General features: G+C 48.2%; 1 protein-coding gene across 2 annotated transcripts in view; it reads right to left on the bottom strand.

Moving 5' to 3' along the window:
• afap1l2 (actin filament associated protein 1-like 2) overlaps positions 1–20912 on the bottom strand; it is a 301922-nt gene that overhangs the window by 137500 nt on the left and 143510 nt on the right. The window contains exons 2-4 of one of the 2 annotated variants that reach the window (XM_085994441.1): positions 19543–19671; positions 5092–5177; positions 1272–1352 (exon numbers count right to left, since the gene is read on the bottom strand). In XM_085994441.1, coding sequence (XP_085850567.1) covers positions 1272–1352; positions 5092–5177; positions 19543–19586 — 211 coding nt within the window. In that variant the 5' untranslated portion in view covers positions 19587–19671. The remainder of the gene's footprint in view (positions 1–1271; positions 1353–5091; positions 5178–19542; positions 19672–20912) is intronic. The other variant, XM_085994440.1, reaches the window with a different exon arrangement.

Genomic DNA, 20912 nt, shown 5'->3' with positions numbered 1-20912 from the left:
CCAACCGATCCAAGCCGACATAAACAAACTAACATAAAATAGGATTTGCTAAAAGTCACTAAAAAAAGAGCCAAGACTGCAGTCCTCTAAACAACAAAATGAGAAGGATCACCACAGCAAAAAGGCACTAAAAAGGTATGAATTTCTTAAAGGGACAGTGTCCCTGAACATTTTTTTACCTTGTGGACAATTGCACATCCTAACATGTGTACATTTAATTTTGTTCAGCCGGGTACGTGCAGAAAACCATCACTCTATTTAAGAGTTTCCAAACCTGTCGGGATGCACCTCATTTACCCAAGTCTGGAGAACTTTGGAGCAGATTGGCAAGAGCCAAAGCTTACATGTTTAACCAGCTAAAACTGAGCCGTCATTATCCAATTAAGACCATCCCCTGTATTAGGCCATTGGCTTGCAAGGTTATCTGGAGCCACTTGGAAAGAATCACAATCCCAGTGAGGCCTAGCCTCCAGGCTTCATTAATTAGCCAGATTGGCTGGTCAATCATCAACAACATTCTGGAGGACTGCCGATCCCCCTGCCTTACCTAATCTGCCAAGAGGCTTGGCTTGATTCTGAATTTCCATTGCCAGGTATGTCATCTTACAGCCATTTCAATCCTAAAGAGAACCACTTAATTCTTCCCTCAAGGAGGTCAGTATAAGTGAGGTGGACAGCAGGTACGGGAACTCTTTATGGGCAGCATGGTGGGAAGCACAACTCATCATAAATTGTATGAGTCCATTGCCACCATCCTCCACCACAATGTTGACACACATCATATACCCTAGATTGATGGTTCCACCAACTAAAGGTGCAGAACATCAGCATATTCTGCTTCCTCTCTGCACTCCAATCATGACAGTTCATCAAACCCTGGATATAAATAAAAAATAACTTGCATTTATGTAGTGCCTTTCATGTACATGTGTTCTCATGCCTGGCTTCCAGGTAACACTTTCCAGCAGCTGTTGTCCCACATCTCAGTGCTTCCTGATTCACTATACAATGGACAGCTGCTTTCAGCAAAGGGGAAAGGCCTGCTTCATATTTTGTCCCTTTTAAGTCTACTCATGCCGTGTGCCATTCTTTGGCCATGATGGATCTGCTCTATGGGCTCAATCTGCTAACGGGTCAGTGTTAATGCCATAATGCTTAAAATATTTTGATAATCAAGACAACTTTCCTAAGAAATAGGAATAGAAAACTGTAAATGCAAAAGCCTTTTCATAGTGAAACACACAGTTCAGTATCTCCAGTGGTCTACTTACCTTTCTCTGATGCTTTCTTCTCAGTTGCAATTGTTTCTTCAAGCAGAACCTTGTTCATATAGATATACTCCTCCTCTCCAGCTGCAAGTTTAAGCATAAGTAATAAATTCTAGTTTTTGTTTCAAATGGGAAATACACATTTTAAAATGTAAATGAAAAATAATTGTTGGCTCGGATTTTGCGGTCAGGGGCGAAGTGACGGCGCTCGCCGCTGACCTCGAAGAAAGTTGCCCACAAACTTTTAGCGGGCTCTGTGGTGTCAATTTCACCTTTTCTGATGTTAATTTTATTCTGGCGCCATCTATGGGGGAATCTCTGGTGTCCAGCAACAGTGATGTCATCAGTGATGTCATCAAGCAGGCTAAGCAGCCAATCACATTGAAGAATTCTCACAGACAGCAATCCAGGAAGTAATAAGTAGGTTTTATCATTCACTTTTTATAATTTTACACAAAGCAAAATAAAGATTGGGACATACACACAGGATTAAGGTAAAAGCTGAAATATCATCAACAAACTTTTAAAAAAAAATTGTTTTTATTGTTTTAAGAATCGATGCAATTTTTAATCATGGAATAGAGAGAATGACACTTCACAAATATAAAATTAGCTTTCAGGGCCAGAGAGGTTGTTCAGCAGTAATTATGACTTAGTACGCCATTAAAAACTCAGTTACACCTCTTTCAACAAGGATTAACTTTTTCAAGGGTTTTTACATTGTGAATAGAGTGTAAAAAGTCAAAGTTCATGTCAATTCAGTGATTGATTTCCATCTGCGAGGACTGTAACAGCACACCCTATAGAGGAGCAGGGTATCACTGACAGAAACTTCAGGATTTCTGTGTTTAAATGCGCATGTGCAGACTCCAGAACTCACTGTCAGTTTTACACAGTAATGACGGCCAACGCCAACAGTTTCGCCGTCATTACAACCACAAATTCTGGGCCAATTATCTAATAACTGCACTATAAAACCACAAGAAAAGTTGGAAGGAGGAAAGACTGTTCGACCTATCAGGCCTGCTCTTTCCAACAGATTATAGACAACTTATTCGATTATGGACTCCACCCAATCTACCCAAGGGAATTTTGCTCTGTGTGTAAAGTTAAAGAACCTCTGTAGCCTGATCATGATTCCTTGTACGTGCAAAGGGCAATCTTTCAAAGATTTCATAAACAAAGCAATTGCCAGTTGTAGTCTATTTCAACATCAAGTTATGGTCAGGCCCAAACTGATGTATTCCTCAGCAATTTCTGAACAGCAGGATTTGAAATCTCTGCATCAGTCAATGAACATGACACATAGGCAATGGATTGCCACTAATCATCATACTTCTGTGGCAGCCCTGCCCTGCTCCTGCATGTGATGCATCAGCTTAATTTTTCATTGCTCTCTGAGATTAGTTGGTAGCATTCTTCCCTCTTAGTCAGAAGATTGTAGGTTTAAGCACCACTCCAGAACAGAATCTAGGGTGATGTGAAAGAAAATCCCAAAGGACAATTTGTAAAAGTTCTCCTGGGCTCCAGACTAACATTCCTCCCTCAGCTAACATTACCACTGGTCATTCATCTCGGTGCTGTTTGTGGGATACTGTTGTGCAAGTATGGCTTCTACTTTGACCTGCATAACAGTCACCGTACATCAAAAGTACTTAATTTATGTGAAGCTATTGAAATGTTTCCGATAGTTATCATAAGCCACTACATAAATGATCTTTTTTCTCAAGGGGTACTCAACCTTTTGCTTCTGAGGCCACCCTCCCATGCTATAAAAATACCACGAACCCCTGGGGGGAGAAAGGGGTTGTGGGAGGGGGGTGGGAAGGGAGAAGGGGGCGTGGGAAGGGAGAAGGGGGCGTGGGAAGGGAGAAGGGGGCGTGGGAAGGGAGAAGGGGGCGTGGGAGGGGAGAAGGGGGCGTGGGAGGGGAGAAGGGGGCGTGGGAAGGGAGAAGGGGGCGTGGGAGGGGAGAAGGGGGCGTGGGAAGGGAGAAGGGGGCGTGGGAAGGGAGAAGGGGGCGTGGGAGGGGAGGAGGCGGCGTGGGAAGGGAGAAGGGGGCGTGGGAAGGGAGAAGGGGGCGTGGGAAGGGAGAAGGGGGCGTGGGAAGGGAGAAGGGGGCGTGGGAAGGGAGAAGGGGGCGTGGGAGGGGAGAAGGGGGCGTGGGAGGGGAGAAGGGGGCGTGGGAAGGGAGAAGGGGGCGTGGGAGGGGAGAAGGGGGCGTGGGAAGGGAGAAGGGGGCGTGGGAAGGGAGAAGGGGGCATGGGAAGGGAGAAGGGGGCGTGGGAAGGGAGAAGGGGGCGTGGGAAGGGAGAAGGAGGCGTGGGAAGGGAGAAGGGGGCGTGGGAAGGGAGAAGGGGGCGTGGGAAGGGAGAAGGGGGCGTGGGAAGGGAGAAGGGGGCGTGGGAAGGGAGAAGGGGGCGTGGGAAGGGAGAAGGAGGCGTGGGAAGGGAGAAGGGGGCGTGGGAAGGGAGAAGGGGGCGTGGGAAGGGAGAAGGGGGCGTGGGAAGGGAGAAGGAGGCGTGGGAAGGGAGACGGGAGAAGGGGGCGTGGAAAGGGAGAAGGGGGCGTGGGAAGGGAGAAGGGGGCGTGGGAAGGGAGAAGGGGGCGTGGGAAGGGAGAAGGGGGCGTGGGAGGGGAGAAGGGGGCGTGGGAAGGGAGAAGGGGGCGTGGGAAGGGAGAAGGGGGCGTGGGAGGGGAGAAGGGGGCGTGGGAGGGGAGAAGGGGGCGTGGGAGGGGAGAAGGGGGCGTGGGAAGGGAGAAGGGGGCGTGGGAAGGGAGAAGGGGGCATGGGAAGGGAGAAGGGGGCGTGGGAAGGGAGAAGGGGGCGTGGGAAGGGAGAAGGAGGCGTGGGAAGGGAGAAGGGGGCGTGGGAAGGGAGAAGGGGGCGTGGGAAGGGAGAAGGGGGCGTGGGAAGGGAGAAGGGGGCGTGGGAAGGGAGAAGGGGGCGTGGGAAGGGAGGAGGCGGCGTGGGAAGGGAGAAGGAGGCGTGGGAAGGGAGACGGGAGAAGGGGGCGTGGGAAGGGAGAAGGGGGCGTGGGAAGGGAGAAGGGGGCGTGGGAAGGGAGAAGGGGGCGTGGGAAGGGAGAAGGGGGCGTGGGAAGGGAGAAGGAGGCGTGGGAAGGGAGACGGGAGAAGGGGGCGTGGGAAGGGAGAAGGGGGCGTGGGAAGGGAGAAGGGGGCGTGGGAAGGGAGAAGGGGGCGTGGGAAGGGAGAAGGGGGCGTGGGAAGTGTAGTGTATGTAACCGTTCTACCTTTAAGAGAACTATTGTATGTAACCGTCCACCTTTAAGAGAACTATTTTAGGTGTTGCACTACTTTATCTTGGCTGCGGTATACTGTAATACCGGTGGTGACCACACCGGTATATAAGTGCTGTGTAATGAGTGATTGGGCAGATTCGCCCTGACCTTCGAATAGTAAAGTCCTTTTTTCACAGATTCACAGAAACCCCACAGTGCAGATAGAGGCCATTTCGGCCCATCGAGCCTGCACCGACACATATCCCACCCGATCCCCGTAATCCCTACACCAACACATATCCCACCCTATCCCTGTAACCCCACGTATTTAATCCCCCTAGCACTTAAGGGTCAATTTTATCATAGCCAATCAACCTAACTTGCACATCTTTGGACTGTGGGAGGAAACCGGAGCACCCGGAGGAAACCCACGCAAACACGGGGAGAATGTGCAAACTCCACACAGACAGTCACCCGAGGCCGGATTTGAACCCGGGTCCCTGTTAAAGTTTACTCTTGTAGTCTGTGTAATAATTTGCAATATAACACACAGATTTTACAGTGGCGACGAGTTCGATCTTACCCTGCGGCAGCAATACATCCGAAGCAGTTAACGAGCGTCGAGAAGAGGCATCCGCCCTCGTCATTCTGCTGAGAGAAGACTCGAGTCTGCAGAGCAAGGAAGAAGGAAGAATTCAGACACGAAGCCTTCCATCAGCAACAGGCAGTGATCGTCCCTTCTGTCACGGTGGTGAGTGAGCCGATCAGCCACGTGAAGCAAGTCGGCCACGTTGACTGTGAGTAGGGGGGAAAGAAAAAGAAACGGAGGATAAGGGCGGTGAACTTGACCACGGTCGGGGGAAAGGAGCCGGACAGAAGTCGGGGCCAGAGACGCTGAGACTGGGGCAGCGTAGGGCACGGAGGCCGCGGTACAAGCGGGAACGCAGCCGGTGTGAGAGACCGGGCTACAAGCGGGAACGCAGCCGGTGTGAGAGACCGGGCTACAAGCGGGCTGGGAGACGCAACAGCGTCGTGAGACAGCTCGACCGCGACCGGCGAAAAAGGCCGGGCAGCTACCGAGGCCGCGAGGCGCTGCGACCGGGATCGTAAGGCGCGGGAAGAAATAAATAAATAATAAATAAATAAAACCGCGGAGAACTCAGCCGCAGCCGGGGGAGGAAAGGACCGGACTGCGAGAGGGCTGGGAGGCGCGATTGGAAGCCGCTGAGGGAGAGACAGAGCCCGAGCGAGCGGGAGAGACAGAGCCCGAGCGAGGGGGAACGGGACCGAGCGAGGGAGACGGAGCGAGATTCCGCCCAGCGGCTGGAACTGTTCGCCGCCAATGGGTTGTCCCCAGCGCCGGTTGCCCTGCCGAGAAAAGGGAACAAGGAACGCACTGAAGCTGGCGCGCAGGCTGCGAACCCCGAAAGCCAGCGGTCGTCGCCCGAGAGCAAAGCTTACCCCTTCCGCCAGGGGAAGAAACGCGGGAAGCCGCCAGTAGGTGGGGAAGAAGACAGGAGCGGGAAACCGCCATTTTGAAAGTGGGCGGGGAAGAAGACAAGCGCGGGAAACCGCCATTTTTGGAAAAAAAAAAGTAACGAACAAATTCGTTGTTGTTTCTCAGGAAGACAGTGAAGATGCCTAAGCATGGTAACATCAACGACTTCGATTCCGAGGTGGAAGATTGGGCCACGTATGTAGAACGCATCGAGATATACTGTGAGGCCAATAAAATAGCAGATGATGATAAAGCTCTAACCTTACTAAACTCAATGGGGGCGAAGACATACGGGCTATTGAAGCATCTTCTATCACCAGCTAAACCAGCGGATCAGACTTTTGCTAATATTGTTGCTGTCCTGAAGGATCATTTGAACCCCACACCGCTGATGTTGGCGGAACGATTCAAATTTTATGCGAGAACGCAACGGAAAGAGGAAAGCAACACGGAATACTTGGTTGAACTGCGTAGATTAGCGAAATACTGTCAGTTTGGGGAAAATCTGGCAGAGGCATTGAGAGACAAGTTCGTGTGCGGGTTGTCGAAGGAAGGAACACAAAAGCGACTGCTAGAAGAGAACGATCTTACACTTGATAAGGCTGTCCTTATTGCAGCATCGCATGAAGCCGCAGCGAGAGGCACTGCAGAAATGCAGCTGAAGGCAGCGGTACTCAGCGTGGATCAAATGACTTCGGGTACAACGAAATGTTATCGTTGTGGGAAGACAACATACGACCAGAACCAATGCTGGTTTAAAAACCAGGAATGTAGAAAATGTGGCAAGCTTGGTCACATAGCTAAAGTATGCCGGTCAGGAAAGAAGACCAGCAACAAAAAAAAGTCACCGCAGGAAAAGTACAGCAAGGTACACAAGGTGGCTGAGAAGAGTTCGGATGAACAGAATTCGGATTCAGACCCAAACGGCCAGGAACTGGGTAGTCTGAGAATTCACAACGTGAGTAAGGAAGCTGACCTACAAACTATCTGGGTCATGCTAAAAATAGCCGGAGTCCAAGTAAAAATGGAATTGGACGCAGGATCAGCCCTATCAGTCATAAATCGAAGGGATTACAACTGGCTATTCTCACATATACCCTTGAGAGATACCAAGATCGTATTGCAGACATACACGGGGCATGAAGTATACCCCATCGGAAAGATAAAAGTCAAGGTGAGAGACAAGGGCAAAGAACACCAAGGAATGGACTTATATGTACTACCTGAGGGAGGTCTACCACTTCTGGGACGGGAGTGGATCAGGGAAATAAACATGGAATGGCACTACCTAAAAGCAATAACGAGTGAGAACTCGGTGAAGACAATCAGCTCAGACTCTGAAACTGATGACGATAAGACCAGCCCAGGTGCGAAAGACAAGTCTAAAATGGACTTGCTGACTAAGGTTGGAAAAACGAAGGAGTGCATAAATGCTTATGCTTCAGAGGAGAACAAAGTTTCAGAACAGAATTCCACTGAACAACAACAACATAGTTTGACAGAGAATTCTGAGTCTGTCCAGTTTACAGACATGCACAATTCTGAGGAACACCGGGCTCGAACTCAACTCCATTTCAAATTACAACAGCAATTAGAACAATTGAGTTGCCGGCTTGAGCAAGAGATGAAAGCAATGAAAAAGTTCTTTGACACACAGTGGGAGAATCTGGAAAGACAACAAAAACAGCTGATGGAGAAAAGGGAGCAGGAGCACACAAACCGTCTGCGCGAGGAGGCCAAACGAATCAAAGCTGATTCGGTTTCTGAAGGTGCGTGCTCTAATCTGGTGGAGCAAGATGTTCAGCAACTGAAGGCGCTAGCTAGCAGGTTGCAGGCAGAAAAGGCTGATTTGGTCGCCATGAATTCCGAGCTCCTACTGAAGTTGGGTGCAGCATCACCGGACGATTCATTTGTGGAAATTCGAATGGTGGAGGCTGCGGATGATGGCGAAGTGGAAACAGCAAAGGAGCCCCAGGGCAAGGTTATAAACATCCCTGCAGCTACTGGGAAACGGATGATGTCAGAAGAGTTAACGGTCAGCCAACTCCTTCATATGCTGAGGGACAAGACTCTGAAATGGGAACAATTTGAACATGAGCTTAAATCTTCAAAGGAGAGGGGTTTGGAGCTCTCAAAAGTTATTGAAATAGCTGAGGTTGCAACACAGACTGAGAAGATGGCAGCAGAGCAACCCTTGGATGCCAAAAGTACGCTGACTCACGTCAATGTTGAACAACAGAATGCTGAAACAACTGCTCCAGTAGAGGGATTGAATAATACGATCAATCAATCTCCGAATGAAGTTGAAGTATTGAAATCACGAATGAGGTCATTAGTAAAAGACTTGCAGGAAGCCCAGAAAAAGCTGGAGGAAGCTGAGCACATGAAGAAGTCTCTTCAGGAGAGATGTCTGGATTTGGAACAAAAGCTGACTAACGTCCAGCTGGGCAGGGAGGAAATAAAAGACCCTCTCGCTGGCCTAGCTCAGGACGACACCGATTATTACCATGTCCTGTTGAACGACACCGAATATAACGATGACCTGTTCTGCCCAGCTTGTGGGGAAATCTTCCGAAGTGCAAAAACCCTGAAGAATCACAAAAAGTCTAAGAAACACCGGGAGATGGTGGCGCTGCTAAGGCAACAGGAGAAAGAGGAGGAGGAACTGTGCATGCGGCTGGCAGCGGAGCACAGAGAGTCTCCAAGAAGCAGGAAAGGAAAAGACGAAACAGAAGAAGATGACCCATCTGAACCATTATCACCCCTACCAGATCATGCACATGGTCCCTCCGAACGGAACCAAATCAGTTTGGAAGTAGAAAAACTTCCCAAGGTACTCAAGCTTTTAGAAGTCAGCAATGCTGGTTCAGAAGTGACGGAAGTTCAAGCTGTTAAGTCCAGTGAAGGACTATTGGATGAGTCACCCCAGCAAAATGAACCGACTACACCACAGGGAACTGCTACACCACCGAGGCGTTGTCCAGACCGAGTCAAGAAGCACAGGAGGCGCCTCCACAGAGACTGAATCTGTGAACTGTTTTCCACAGAGACTGAATCTGTGAACTGTTTTCCGCAGAGACTGAATCTGTGAACTGTTTTCCGCAGAGACTACATCTGTGAACTGTTTTTACATGAAGTTGGATATATGTTATGATGTTATGTTTAATGGGGAATAAGTATGTTGTAAGCTAAAAAGGGAGGATTGTAGTGTATGTAACCGTTCTACCTTTAAGACAACTATTGTATGTAACCGTCCACCTTTAAGAGAACTATTTTAGGTGTTGTACTGCTTTATCTTGGCTGCGGTATACTGTAATACCGGTGGTGACCACACCGTTATATAAGTGCTGTGTAATGAGTGATTGGGCAGATTCGCCCTGACCTTCGAATAGTAAAGTCCTGTTAAAGTTTACTCTTGTAGTCTGTGTAATAATTTGCAATATAACACACAGATTTTACAGGAAGGGAGAAGGGGGCGTGGGAAGGGAGAAGGGGGCGTGGGAAGGGAGAAGGGGGCGTGGAAAGGGAGAAGGGGGCGTGGAAAGGGAGAAGGAGGCGTGGGAAGGGAGAAGGAGGTGTGGGAAGGGAGAAGGGGGCCTGGGAAGGGAGAAGGGGGCCTGGGAAGGGAGAAGGGGGCTTGGGAAGGGAGAAGGGGGCTTGGGAAGGGAGAAGGGGGCGTGGGAAGGCAGAAGGAGGCGTGGGAAGGCAGAAGGAGGCGTGGGAAGGGAGAAGGGGGCGTGGGAAGGGAGAAGGGGGCGTGGGAAGGGAGAAGGGGGCGTGGGAAGGGAGAAGGGGGCGTGGGAGGGGAGAAGGGGGCGTGGGAGGGGAGAAGGGGGCGTGGGAGGGGAGAAGGGGGCGTGGGAGGGGAGAAGGGTGCGTGGGAGGGGAGAAGGAGGCTTGGGAGGGGAGAAGGAGGCGTGGGAGGGGAGAAGGGGGCGTGGGAGGGGAGAAGGAGGCGTGGGAGGGGAGAAGGGGGCGTGGGAAGGGAGAAGAAGGCGTGGGATGGGAGAAGGCGGTGTGAGAGGGGAGAAGGGAGCGTGCGAAGGGAGAAGGAGGCGTGGGAAGGGAGAAGGAGGCGTGGGAAGGGAGAAGGAGGCGTGGGAAGGGAGAAGGGGGTGTGGGAGGGAGAAGGGAGTGTGGGAGGGAGAAGGGGGTGTGTGGGGGGGCAGGGATGGAGTTCATCTCACATGGTTGCCATTAGCAACCTCAAAGTTCACTAGGCCTCGGCCCCTCAACACAAACAGGGATAACTTTCCACCCACTTTATGCGTCCAGGCTTCACTCACCCACCGACAGATCTTAGATGCACTCGAAGGTGATCTCTAAATGAAAAGGGTTGATAAACGGCGATGGGTTGTCCAGCACCACCATGTTGTTCATCTGTACCTTTGCCATGGCTCCTACAGGGTAATTTTGTGGGTTTGTTTTCCCTCAGGCCCTCCGGTGCCGATTTAAAACAAAGACTGAGGCTGGCTATGCAGAGTGTGACAGGCCCCAAGTCTTTGATTTCCCGCAGAAGCTCTAGCCCATCCTCCTCCTCCACCTACCGCTCTTGATTGGTTCGCAGAGCACCCACAGGCAGCGCACTCCTCTACCGCCACCAAAAGCCCAGGAAGCCCAGGCCCAGCTGCCAACCTCCCCGCAGGGCACACCCTGCAGGTAGCAGCAGTGAGGCGGGTCCATCCAAAGCCACCTGCGAAAACTAGTCGATCTCCCGTGTTGTGTACCCCCGGTTCAGATCCCCTGTCATAATGTACATTTTCCACTCTTATGCTTCCAGCACAGAGAATTACACATGAGATTGAGGGTAAGGTACTGACTTGGATAAAGAACTGGTTGTCAGATAGGAAGCAAAGAGTTGGAATAAACGGGTCTTTTTCCCGAGTGGCAGACAGTGACTAGTAGGGTACCGCAGGAATCGGTGCTAGGACCCCGGCTATTCACAATATATATTAATGATCTAGACGAGGGACCTAAATGTAATATCTCCAAGTTTGCAGACGACACAAAGCTGGGTGGGCGTGTGTGCTGTGAGGTGGATGCAGAGAAACTCCAGTATGATTTGGACAGGTTGGGTGATTGGGCAGATGCATGGCAGATGCAGTATAATATGGATAAGTGCAAGGTTATCCACTTTGGTGGCAAAAACAGGAAGGCAGATTATTATCTGAACGGCAATAGATTGGGAGAAGGGGAAGTGCAACAGCAATAGATTGGGAGACGGGGAAGTGCAACAAGACTTGGGTGTCCTTGTGCACCAGTCGCTGAAGGTAAGCATGCAGGTGCAGCAAGCGGTTAAGAAGGCAAATGGAATGTTGGCCTTCATAGCGAGAGGATTCGAGTACAGCAGCAAGGATGTCTTGCTGCAGTTGTACAGGGCCTTGGTGAGACCACACCTTGAGTACTGTGTGCAGTTTTGGTCGCCTTATCTGAGGAAGGATGTTCTTGCCATGGAGGGAGTGCAGCGAAGATTCACCAGACTGATACCTGGGATGGCAGGGATGACGTATGAGGAGAGATTGGGTCAATTGTGCTTATATTCGCTGGAGTTTAGAAGAATGAGAGGGGATCTCATTGAAACGTATAAAATTCTGTCAGGCCTGGACAGACTAGATGCAGGAAGGATGTTCCCGATGGCGGGGGAGTCCAGAACCAGGGGTCACAGTCTAAGGATAAGGGTTAAGCCATTTAGGACTGAGATGAGGAGGAATTTCTTCACCCGGAGAGTGGTGAACCTGTGGAATTCTCTACCACAGAAGGCAGTGGAGGCCAATTCATTAAGTATATTCAAGAAGGAGTTAGATATATTTCTTAAGGCTAAAGGGATCAAGGGATATGGGGAGAAAGCAGGGACAGGGTACTGAGTTTGGATGATCAGCCATGATCTCATTGAATGGCGGAGCAGGCTCGAGGGGCCGAATGGCCTACTCCTGCTCCTATCTTCTATGTTTCTATGTTTCTAACTCGTATCAGAACATCGGACACTGATGATAGTGCACCTGCATGCTTTATTTACCATTAGGAAACAATGAATGAAAATTCAAGCAGGCTGCAAAATGGGAATGCTATCCTCCATCCCTGATGTTCTAATTTGGACTTCCAGCATGTGATGTGCTGCATTGGCGATGCAAAAGCATTAAATTTACCCCTCTTGTCTCTGAACCAGTCAGTCAAGGTGATGCATAAGTAATGAGCTGCCACTAATTACACTTTTGCGCAGCACTGCCCTAATCCTGCTTGTGATTTATATGCTCTCTGAGGATCAGAAAGCTTCAGAACAAGCTCTTTTATGAGTAGCACCTTTCAGTTTTCCCAGGTTTCTTCCTGCTCATGAATTTTACTCCATTCAGTGCTCTTCTAAGAGCTGATCATTTTTCTGAGACATTTGGTGTAAATGTACCCAGGTAGTTGGCTACACCTTCCTTGCACGTGCTTAATAGCTGAAGCTTTTCATTTGGAATTTGCTTCATTTAGTTTCAGTTTCCAGAAATTTGTGGACGGATCTAACTTGTTAAAATATTTTGCATTCGCAAACTGTGCAATAATTGTTCCTAAATGCATCTTCAACCACAGCCTTTTCCAATGTACAGTCAGCTGAAGGCAAGGTGGAGCTTGTAATTTATCCATCTCAATATTTCTTTTACTTTATCCCGCAAGGCACATTCTTTCAGCTACTTGCTGTTATTTTTCCAATCCACTTTCACTTTTCATTCAGTACTTCTGGACACCATGGGGAAGATTTCCTATGTGTGTTAAGCGTAAAAAAAAATCTTACACCCGTTCTTTACTTAACTTGGTTCTGAATTTCTATTGCCAGGTGTGTCATCCTGCAGCCCCCTCAACCCCAAAGAGACCCACTTACTTCTTCCCCCAAGGAGGTCAGTATAAGTGAGGTACATGGGTGGCGTACTGAGAAGCACAGCTCATTATAAATTACTAGCTGAAGTGCCCGGCGGTGCCGAGGCTTTTTCGAGGGCATGTTGTTGTTGGAAGAGAGAGAGAGAGCGACTGGGGGGAAGAGAGAGAGTGACTGGGGGGAAGAGAGAGAGCGACTGGGGGGAAGAGAGAGAGCGACTGGGGGGAAGAGAGAGAGCGACTGGGGGGAAGAGAGGGAGGGGAGGGGTGGGGGGAAGAGAGGGAGGGGAGGGGAGGGAGGGGAGGGGAGGGGAGGGGGAGGGGAAGGGAGGGCGGGGGAGGGGGGAGGGGGAGGGCGGGGAAGGGGGGGAGGGCGGGGAAGGGAGGGCGGGGGGAGGGGAGGGGGGAAGGAAGGGAGGGAGGGGGGAAGGGAGGGCAGGGGAAGGGAGGGAGGGGGGGAAGGGAGGGCGGGGGGGGAGGGGAGGGAGGGGAAGGGAGGGCGGGGGGGAGGGGGAGGGAGGGGAGGGGGGATGGAGGGCGGAGGGGAGGGAGGGCAGCGGGCGCCCCCCCCCCGAGGGTCGCGGCCCCTGAGGGTCGCGCCCCCCCCCCCTGCCCCCGGAGGTGAAGACCGCCGATTGCGCGCGCAGCAGGAGCTGAGACGCGGCGTCTCTCTCGGCCGGCGGGCCCCGGTTGCCAGGGCAACCGTGACGCTGACCAAGCCAGAGAGAGAGACGCCGCGTCTCAGCTGCTCCTGCTGCGCGCGCGGCCCCCCCCCCCCGAGGGTCGCAGCCCCCCCACCCCCTGAGGGTCGCGGCCGCCCCCCCTCCCCCCGAGGTGAAGACCGCCGATTGCGCCCGTTGCCAGGGTAACGCTGGACGCTCAGCAAGCCCCGGCAGAGAGAGACGTCTCAGCTCCTGCTGCGCGCGCACCCTAGCGGCGCTGGGCTGAGGCTCGGCCCTCCAGCCTTCGAGTGGGGCGTGGGTGCGGAGGAGACGCCTACCTGGAAAAACGGGGAAAGGTAGGAAAATTAATGAGATTAGATAAGTTAATTACTTTCTAAATCATTTTTTTTTAAAACAATATGTGTTTTAAAAGCAACGTTTTTTTTAAAGACGCAGAAAGCGGGAAAAAGAAAGGAAAAGTTTGGAATCAAGATGGCGGCGACTCACCTCGGTTCAGAACGATAAAGCCCGGCCACACGCGCACCGATTGGCCCGGCGGTACACGCCAGCAACCCGGCGTACGATTGGTCGAGCTCGAGGTCACTCTGTCGCTAATGAGCAGATAATGAGATGCTAATGAGCGGAATGTTGAAGGTTTTTGGGATACCGCGGGCGCAAATTTAGCCCGGCCGAAACGTAAATACGCTTAAAACCGTCTCGGAAGCGTAAGCTTTCTTTGGAGGTAACGCGCGCGTAGGTACGCCCTGTAACTTTCGAGTGCATACCCGCAACGCACACGCGATGACAGACAGATAGACAGATAGACAGAATGACAGAAGTACCGATTTATATATATAGATATGAATGCAATAGGTTTATACACAGCACAGAAAAAATCTTTCGCTCATGTGCTGCTCTTATGTTATATTGGGGAAGAACCTCTAGAGGGTTCTCCCGATGTACTACCGTAGTTTTGGCGGAAGATTGTCAGAACTCTCGGAGAAACAGTGGAAGGAGTCATTTTTAGCTCTTTACGCTGTTTCTTCAGGGGCTCCACTGAGGTTACTGACGTAGATCAGGAGAATCTCTGCAGACATTCCAAGTGATTGTTCTTTGCATTACCAATAACCTAGTATTACATTACAAAAGAATAACAGAGAAATTTATAATAGCTGAAAGCAACTTTACATTTAGGCAACATTTGTTACCTCAACCTCTGCTTTTAAATGTCTTCTTGTAAATTTATCTACTTCTCCATTTTGGTTCTAACTTGATATCTTTAATTGAAACATTGACACTGATGTTAAAGGAACATCTATAAATTCTCATATTCAAACTAATTTATCATTACAATCTCAATGAATCCCATCTCCAATGAAAGCAAATTAAATTGTGTAACCTTTTTGTAGAGTTTAAATCTGAGAATCATCCTTGTCACTGTTTGCTTAACCGTGTCTGACACATTGATCTTCTTTTGCAGGTAAGATGCCATTTTGGAACTGCATTCAGACTCACCAACCTACTTTTAAATAGGATCTGAATATTTGTCAGGGCTTCCCCAGAGATTGTCCTCTGTCCCACACTGTTCTATTCAGCTGCAAATTGATTACTCTAACCTTAAACATTAACTGATGAAAAGAGCTCCATTTTCTTCTTCCAGAGACTAATGCAAGCTGACTGCAGAATGAGGGACCGCTGGTCCCATATTGTTTGAAAAGGAAATTGGTCTCAAACTGGTAACTATACTATAAACAAAAACCTACTGGGGTAATAAAGAACAGGCAACAAAAAGGCAAATGGAATATTGGCCTTTATTTCAAGGGGGTTGGAGTATAAAAGCAGGAAGTCCTGCTACAACTGTACAGGGTATTGGTGAGACCACACCTTGAGTACTGCGTACAGTTTTGGTCTCCTTATTTAAGGAAGGATATACTTGCATTGGAGGCAGTTCAGAGACAATTCACTAGGTTAATTCCAGAGATGCTGAGGTTGACTTATGAGGAAAGGTTGAGCAGGTTGGGCCTATACTCATTGGAATTTAGAAGAATGAGTGGTGATCTTATCGAAACATATAAGATACTGAGGGGTCTTGACAAGGTAGATGCAGAGAGGATGTTTCCCCTCATGGGGAAATCTGGAACTCGGGGGCACAGTCTCAGAATAAAGGGTCGCCCTTTTAGAACTGAGATGAGGAGGAACTTCTTCTCTCAGAGGGTCGTAAATCTGTGGGATTCTCTGCCCCAGAGAGCTGTGGAGGCTGGGTCATTAAATACATTTAAGGTGGAGATAGACAAATGTTTGCAAGATAAGGGAGTGAAGGGTTATGGGGAGCGGGCGGGGAAGTGGCTTTGAGCCCAAGATCAGCCATGATCTTATTGAATGGCGGAGCAGTCTCGAGGGGCCAAGTGGCCTATTCCTGCTCCTATTTCTTATGTAAAAAGGCAATGACTGCTACACCACAAAATATGCACTACGAGTTCATTGCTTTATTGTCAAAAGAATCTGGGGTGGATGTCATACACATACGGAGTGAGGATTTGGCCTACCCTTTGAAGGTCGATGTGTGGCAGTATAGAGAATTACATTATCACGTTGAACTTTTTGTCAAGTAATACCTGAGTTATAGTGACCTAGCGATATAGAAAAACCAAGCAACATCATTGACCCATGTCTTATACTCTATCTGTTTACTGCCACCCCAGCAATATCCCATCTTTCCCAACATAATTATGCTTTACCCTCTTGGGGCAACTGAACAGTTTTGAGAAGCTGAAAAACGAAGTAAAACAAAGTAACTCACTAACTTGTAAGTAACATCGGCAGGTTTCGCCACCCCGCCCCCTCCCCCCCCCGTTCTAATTATTCATGGTTTCTCTCATTAAGATTTTATTGCTACAACTTATCTTTTGTGCCTGTTGGAGCTCTGCCCAATCCCACTGACTGGCTCTGTGATTATATCAAAGGTGCACTTAATTTATTTTTAAAATTCTTTTCCCCTGGTTAAATTAACAAGATTTAATTTGTTAAGTTAACAAAGCTCAATTCAAGAAGTCCCTCTCCGTCATGCAGTGAGTAAAGTTCAAGCATTTTCAAAGCCCCAGGGTAGATACAGGATATGTTTATTCCATATGAGTGTTAAACTAAGATATATCAAAGATTAATACGATAGCAAAATACTGCAGATGCTGGAAATCTGAAATAACAACAGAAAATGCTGGAAAAACTCAGCAGGCCAGGCAACATCCGTGGAGAGAAAATAGAGTCAACGTTTCGGGTGAAAACCCTTTGTCAAAGATTGTCAGGTCATCCCTAACTCGTAATGATATAAGTCAGATCACTATTTGTTTACATCTGACAGGCATGTGAACAGAATTGATGACTTCAAAGTGTCCTTAGTCTGAAGGGCAATAAAGGACTCCAAACATCATGTGGCAGCAACACTGGGCATAAAAAGGTTTATGTGGTTTGGACACTTGGGAATACATGTGCTTCTATAGCCGTGATTCGCTGGCAAGCAGTGAAGAAGTAGCTTCAAGGTGAATAGAGGACATTTGAAGAGGATTTGTCAATATGCAGGTACGATAGGTAGTTAACTGCTAAGAAGAGAGGAGGCTTTAGGAGAAATGTGTGATCATACACTCCATTATAAACCAAAGACTCAGTCAGACGGAGCAACATGTGCAAAATTGGCTTTCTTGATGTTGTTCAAGTTTAGTCTTAGTTAAATATCTTTCTTGCATAATAATATTTTCCTTAAAATAAATTTTCTGCCTATCCCTTCAACTGCATTTATCTTTACTGTTAATTTAGATATGCTTGATTAAGCAAAACAATGGCCCAGATTTTACTGTGCTTCTGACAGCATACGCACATCATATGCCATTGGAAGCCTTCAGAATGGCCCGGCAAGTTCCGGGGTTCCGCATGTGCTGTGTAGGCGTGAAAGCCCGGAACTTGCGATCTGTCAAGTTTTGTTTGGACAGATCCACCGCATCCGCTACAGATTCACTTTCGCTGGCACAGAGTTGCGCTATTTGCCCAGCGAATGTCCACTAAACCCTTATGCCTGGTAAAAGCAGGAGTAATGCCTTCTTCCACCAGCGTAAGGGTTAAAATAAATGTTAAGTAAAATTTTAAAAAAATGATTTAAACAATCACTTACATTTAAAATTAGTTTAGGTAAATTTTGTCCCACTTTAAAATGTTTAAATTTATTTTTCAAAAAATTGAATTTTTATTTTAAATGTTTAATTAAAGGGTATTTTAATTAACTTTGAACATCTGATCATTTATTTTTATTTAACTGTTGTGAATTTGTATTTTTTAGGTGATTTCTATTATGCTTATGGGAATTCCGTACGTAAATGGAAATCCTATAAGCATCATAGGAATCCCTCTTTTAGAATGGTTGGGCCAGCCCACATGATCCCAGGGACGCTTGCGAACTGCCTGCACCCCTGGGATCTGTGGGTCATTACTTAGGTGTATGCCTGCAGGCTCAGGACTGGAAGAATGGAGAGCGGCACCAATTGACTGCATGCTTGACATTTGGTGGAAAATTTGGAGTCATGGAAAGTTGCTGAAACTTTGGACTTAGTGAACCATTGTCGCCAACTCCAAACTGGACAGTAATGATAGGTGGGAGACTCATGATTGTATGAGCCTTATTTTCCACATTAGCAACATAATGCTGGAATTCTGCCTTCATCTGAATCCATATAAAGGAGTAGTTGACATAAAAACAAATTGATTTTCAACTAAAATTTCCCAGATCCCACCCAAAACATTAATCTATCTTTCTTTTTCAAATGCCAACTGACCTGCTGAGTATTTCCAGCATTCTCTATTTTTTTTATTTCCCTTGCAACCCATAGTTAAAGAGGCACCTGAAATACAAGAGAAGGAGGCGTACCAGATATTTATCAACCTCAAAAAGATATTTCCTAAGGAGTGGCACAATTTGGTGATTCGTGACCACTTCAATACCCAGCATGTAAAAATTCCTGAAACAAAGCACCAATTACACAGACAAGAGGATCTTTGACAGCTGCTGCACAAGCAAGGAATATCAGCCAAGAAATTTGTCGGTGTCGGATCGGCCGCCCCTTCTACACAGCGCCTGATGTCATGAATCTTATCATTCATGAAGAAATGACTCATGAAATAACACTGGGCGGCCAGCTGGTGGCACCGTCCAAGGAGTATAAATATTCGGGCGTGGGCCCAGCTTGCCCAGGATGTTTTTGTAACCAGGAACTAGTGATGTAACTAGAATTTCATGGTTGTGAAACAGTTGATTAAAGCCTTGTTTTATACTCAACCAAGTGCTTAGTGAGTTTTCTTACGTCACCTGATATTCAGTTCCATTGCTATCGGCCGCTGCGTATAACGGCCGGCTGATCCGATACCACTCGTTTTGCGGCACCGCCCGAGACGAACTTCTTGGCTGTTGACTTTTTGGCTGAAAGAGGAACTCATCCTTGCACTGTTCTCCCCTTGGTTCATGCTAGGATGAAGGCATTGCCCAACCCTCCTGTACCTCGCCCAAGTGGCCTTTCTTCACGTGGAGTCCAGGCAGTGTCAGCAGGATATCGAACTGTGCAGGTAATCACAACCTGCTCACAAACCTCTGCCCACATCTGTGCACTTTCCAACGGGGACCATTCGATTTCTGTTAGGCAAGGATATTCAGGGTTACAGAACCAAGGCGGAGATGGAGTCAAGGTATAGATCAGCCAGGATCTAATTGAATGGTGGAACAGGCTCGAGGGGCCTACTCCTGTTCCTATGTTCCTAGATATTTAAGAACAGGAATGCTGGTTGATTTTTCTCCTCCTAGCCGGAGGGTGCGGAGTCCAATTGTAATATCTTACCCTGCCATCCCGATTACAGCACAGCCTAGGAATCTAACCCGAAACTTTACCCATTAGATAGCTGTGGATGAAGGTGCTCTAAAATTCAGTGCCAGCGAATCTCCTATAACTAAATTATTTAAACCAGAGCTAAATCTAACACTGACCTGAAGAACTGATGATGTTGTGAAGCAGATCTGATAAGACACATTTTTTCGCTAAGGCGGTAAGGCTGAGGTTTTCATTATCCAGTAACTTCAAAAATGTCTCGAGCTCTGCAAGCAGCTGATCCAGTGCTGGAAGAAAGAAGCACAAAGTAAAGTCAAAATAATATCAACCTGCTTCAGGGGGGGAGAAGCTACAATTAAGAAATGGAACTTCTACAACATTGATATTGATTCAAAGTTCCATCAGTAAATGTGCGGTGTTCAAGCGGCCGGCCATTTCACTGAATCATCAGTACTTCGGTGGCAAAGAATGTTACCCAATGCACGTCTGCATCCTGCACAACATGCTGCTGCTATTGTGCCCCTGAACGTGTGACAACTTCTAATTTTATAAAAGATCTGTCTAGACATGTTCTGCACTCCCCTATGTTGGTGCTAGCTTAGTGCATTTGACAGCGTTCTCATCTCTGAACCAGAAGATTGTTGGTTCAAGCCCCACACCTAGGGCTTCAGCACCATAAATTAAATCTGGTGGTTCAGGCGGGCATTAACGATCCCTCAGCAAGGTTTATAAAAGGGCAGGCAGTTCTCCTGCTATCCCACCTCATAATGAGTCATTCATCTCTTCTGTGTTTGTGCAATCTTGCTGCACATAAAATGGGGATTGCATTTGCCTTCATAATAAAAATTACTGTACTTGTGAATTAAAATTAATTGTATTCTCAAACATACTGGCCCAGAAATTGCAACCTTTAGCGCCAGCCGTCGAGGCCGGTTTTGAAGAAAAAATGGCGGCCGCCTCACTTCTGCCCACTTCCGGCGCGGAACGCACTGGCCGCCATATTGGGCAGGTTGGCAGCGAGCGCTGCCATTGTCTGCACCCGTCTCAAATATTTTAATGATCAAGAGCGTGACGTCAATCGGCGTGCAATGGCGAATTGACGCACTCTGAGCAGTTTTGGACATCGCCGCCCCTTTCAACGCCCTCTATCCAAAGCACGCCCCTGCGTGCAGCCGCTGCCAGCACGTAGACCCGGGAGAAAGTGGAGGAGATCTCGGAGAAGTCTTCAATAGCTGTACAGGGCATGAGCAGCCCCACCGGACCCAGGCTCTGTGACAGGTTTGCATTCCTCACTGATCACCGTTTCAAATAATTTTGACATTGTTAGCACTCGGTGGTGTGATCAGAAATTTTAGGACACATGTTGCATGAGTTTTCATAACTTCACGTATTTGGAACCTCAAACTGCTAGAATGATTCCACCCAAATTGCAGTCATTTAATCGGTTAATGATGACTTTTTTTGATTAATAATTGTACTTGACAAATTAGCCGGCTAAATATTTGAGCGTGTCAGCGGTTGAACTAAA

This window comes from Somniosus microcephalus, chromosome 8 (genome assembly GCF_052327205.1).
Source record: "Somniosus microcephalus isolate GS21.2 chromosome 8, FLI_Smic_1.0, whole genome shotgun sequence".
Lineage (NCBI taxonomy): Eukaryota > Metazoa > Chordata > Chondrichthyes > Squaliformes > Somniosidae > Somniosus > Somniosus microcephalus.
This window is presented reverse-complemented; position numbering and strand designations above follow the sequence as displayed.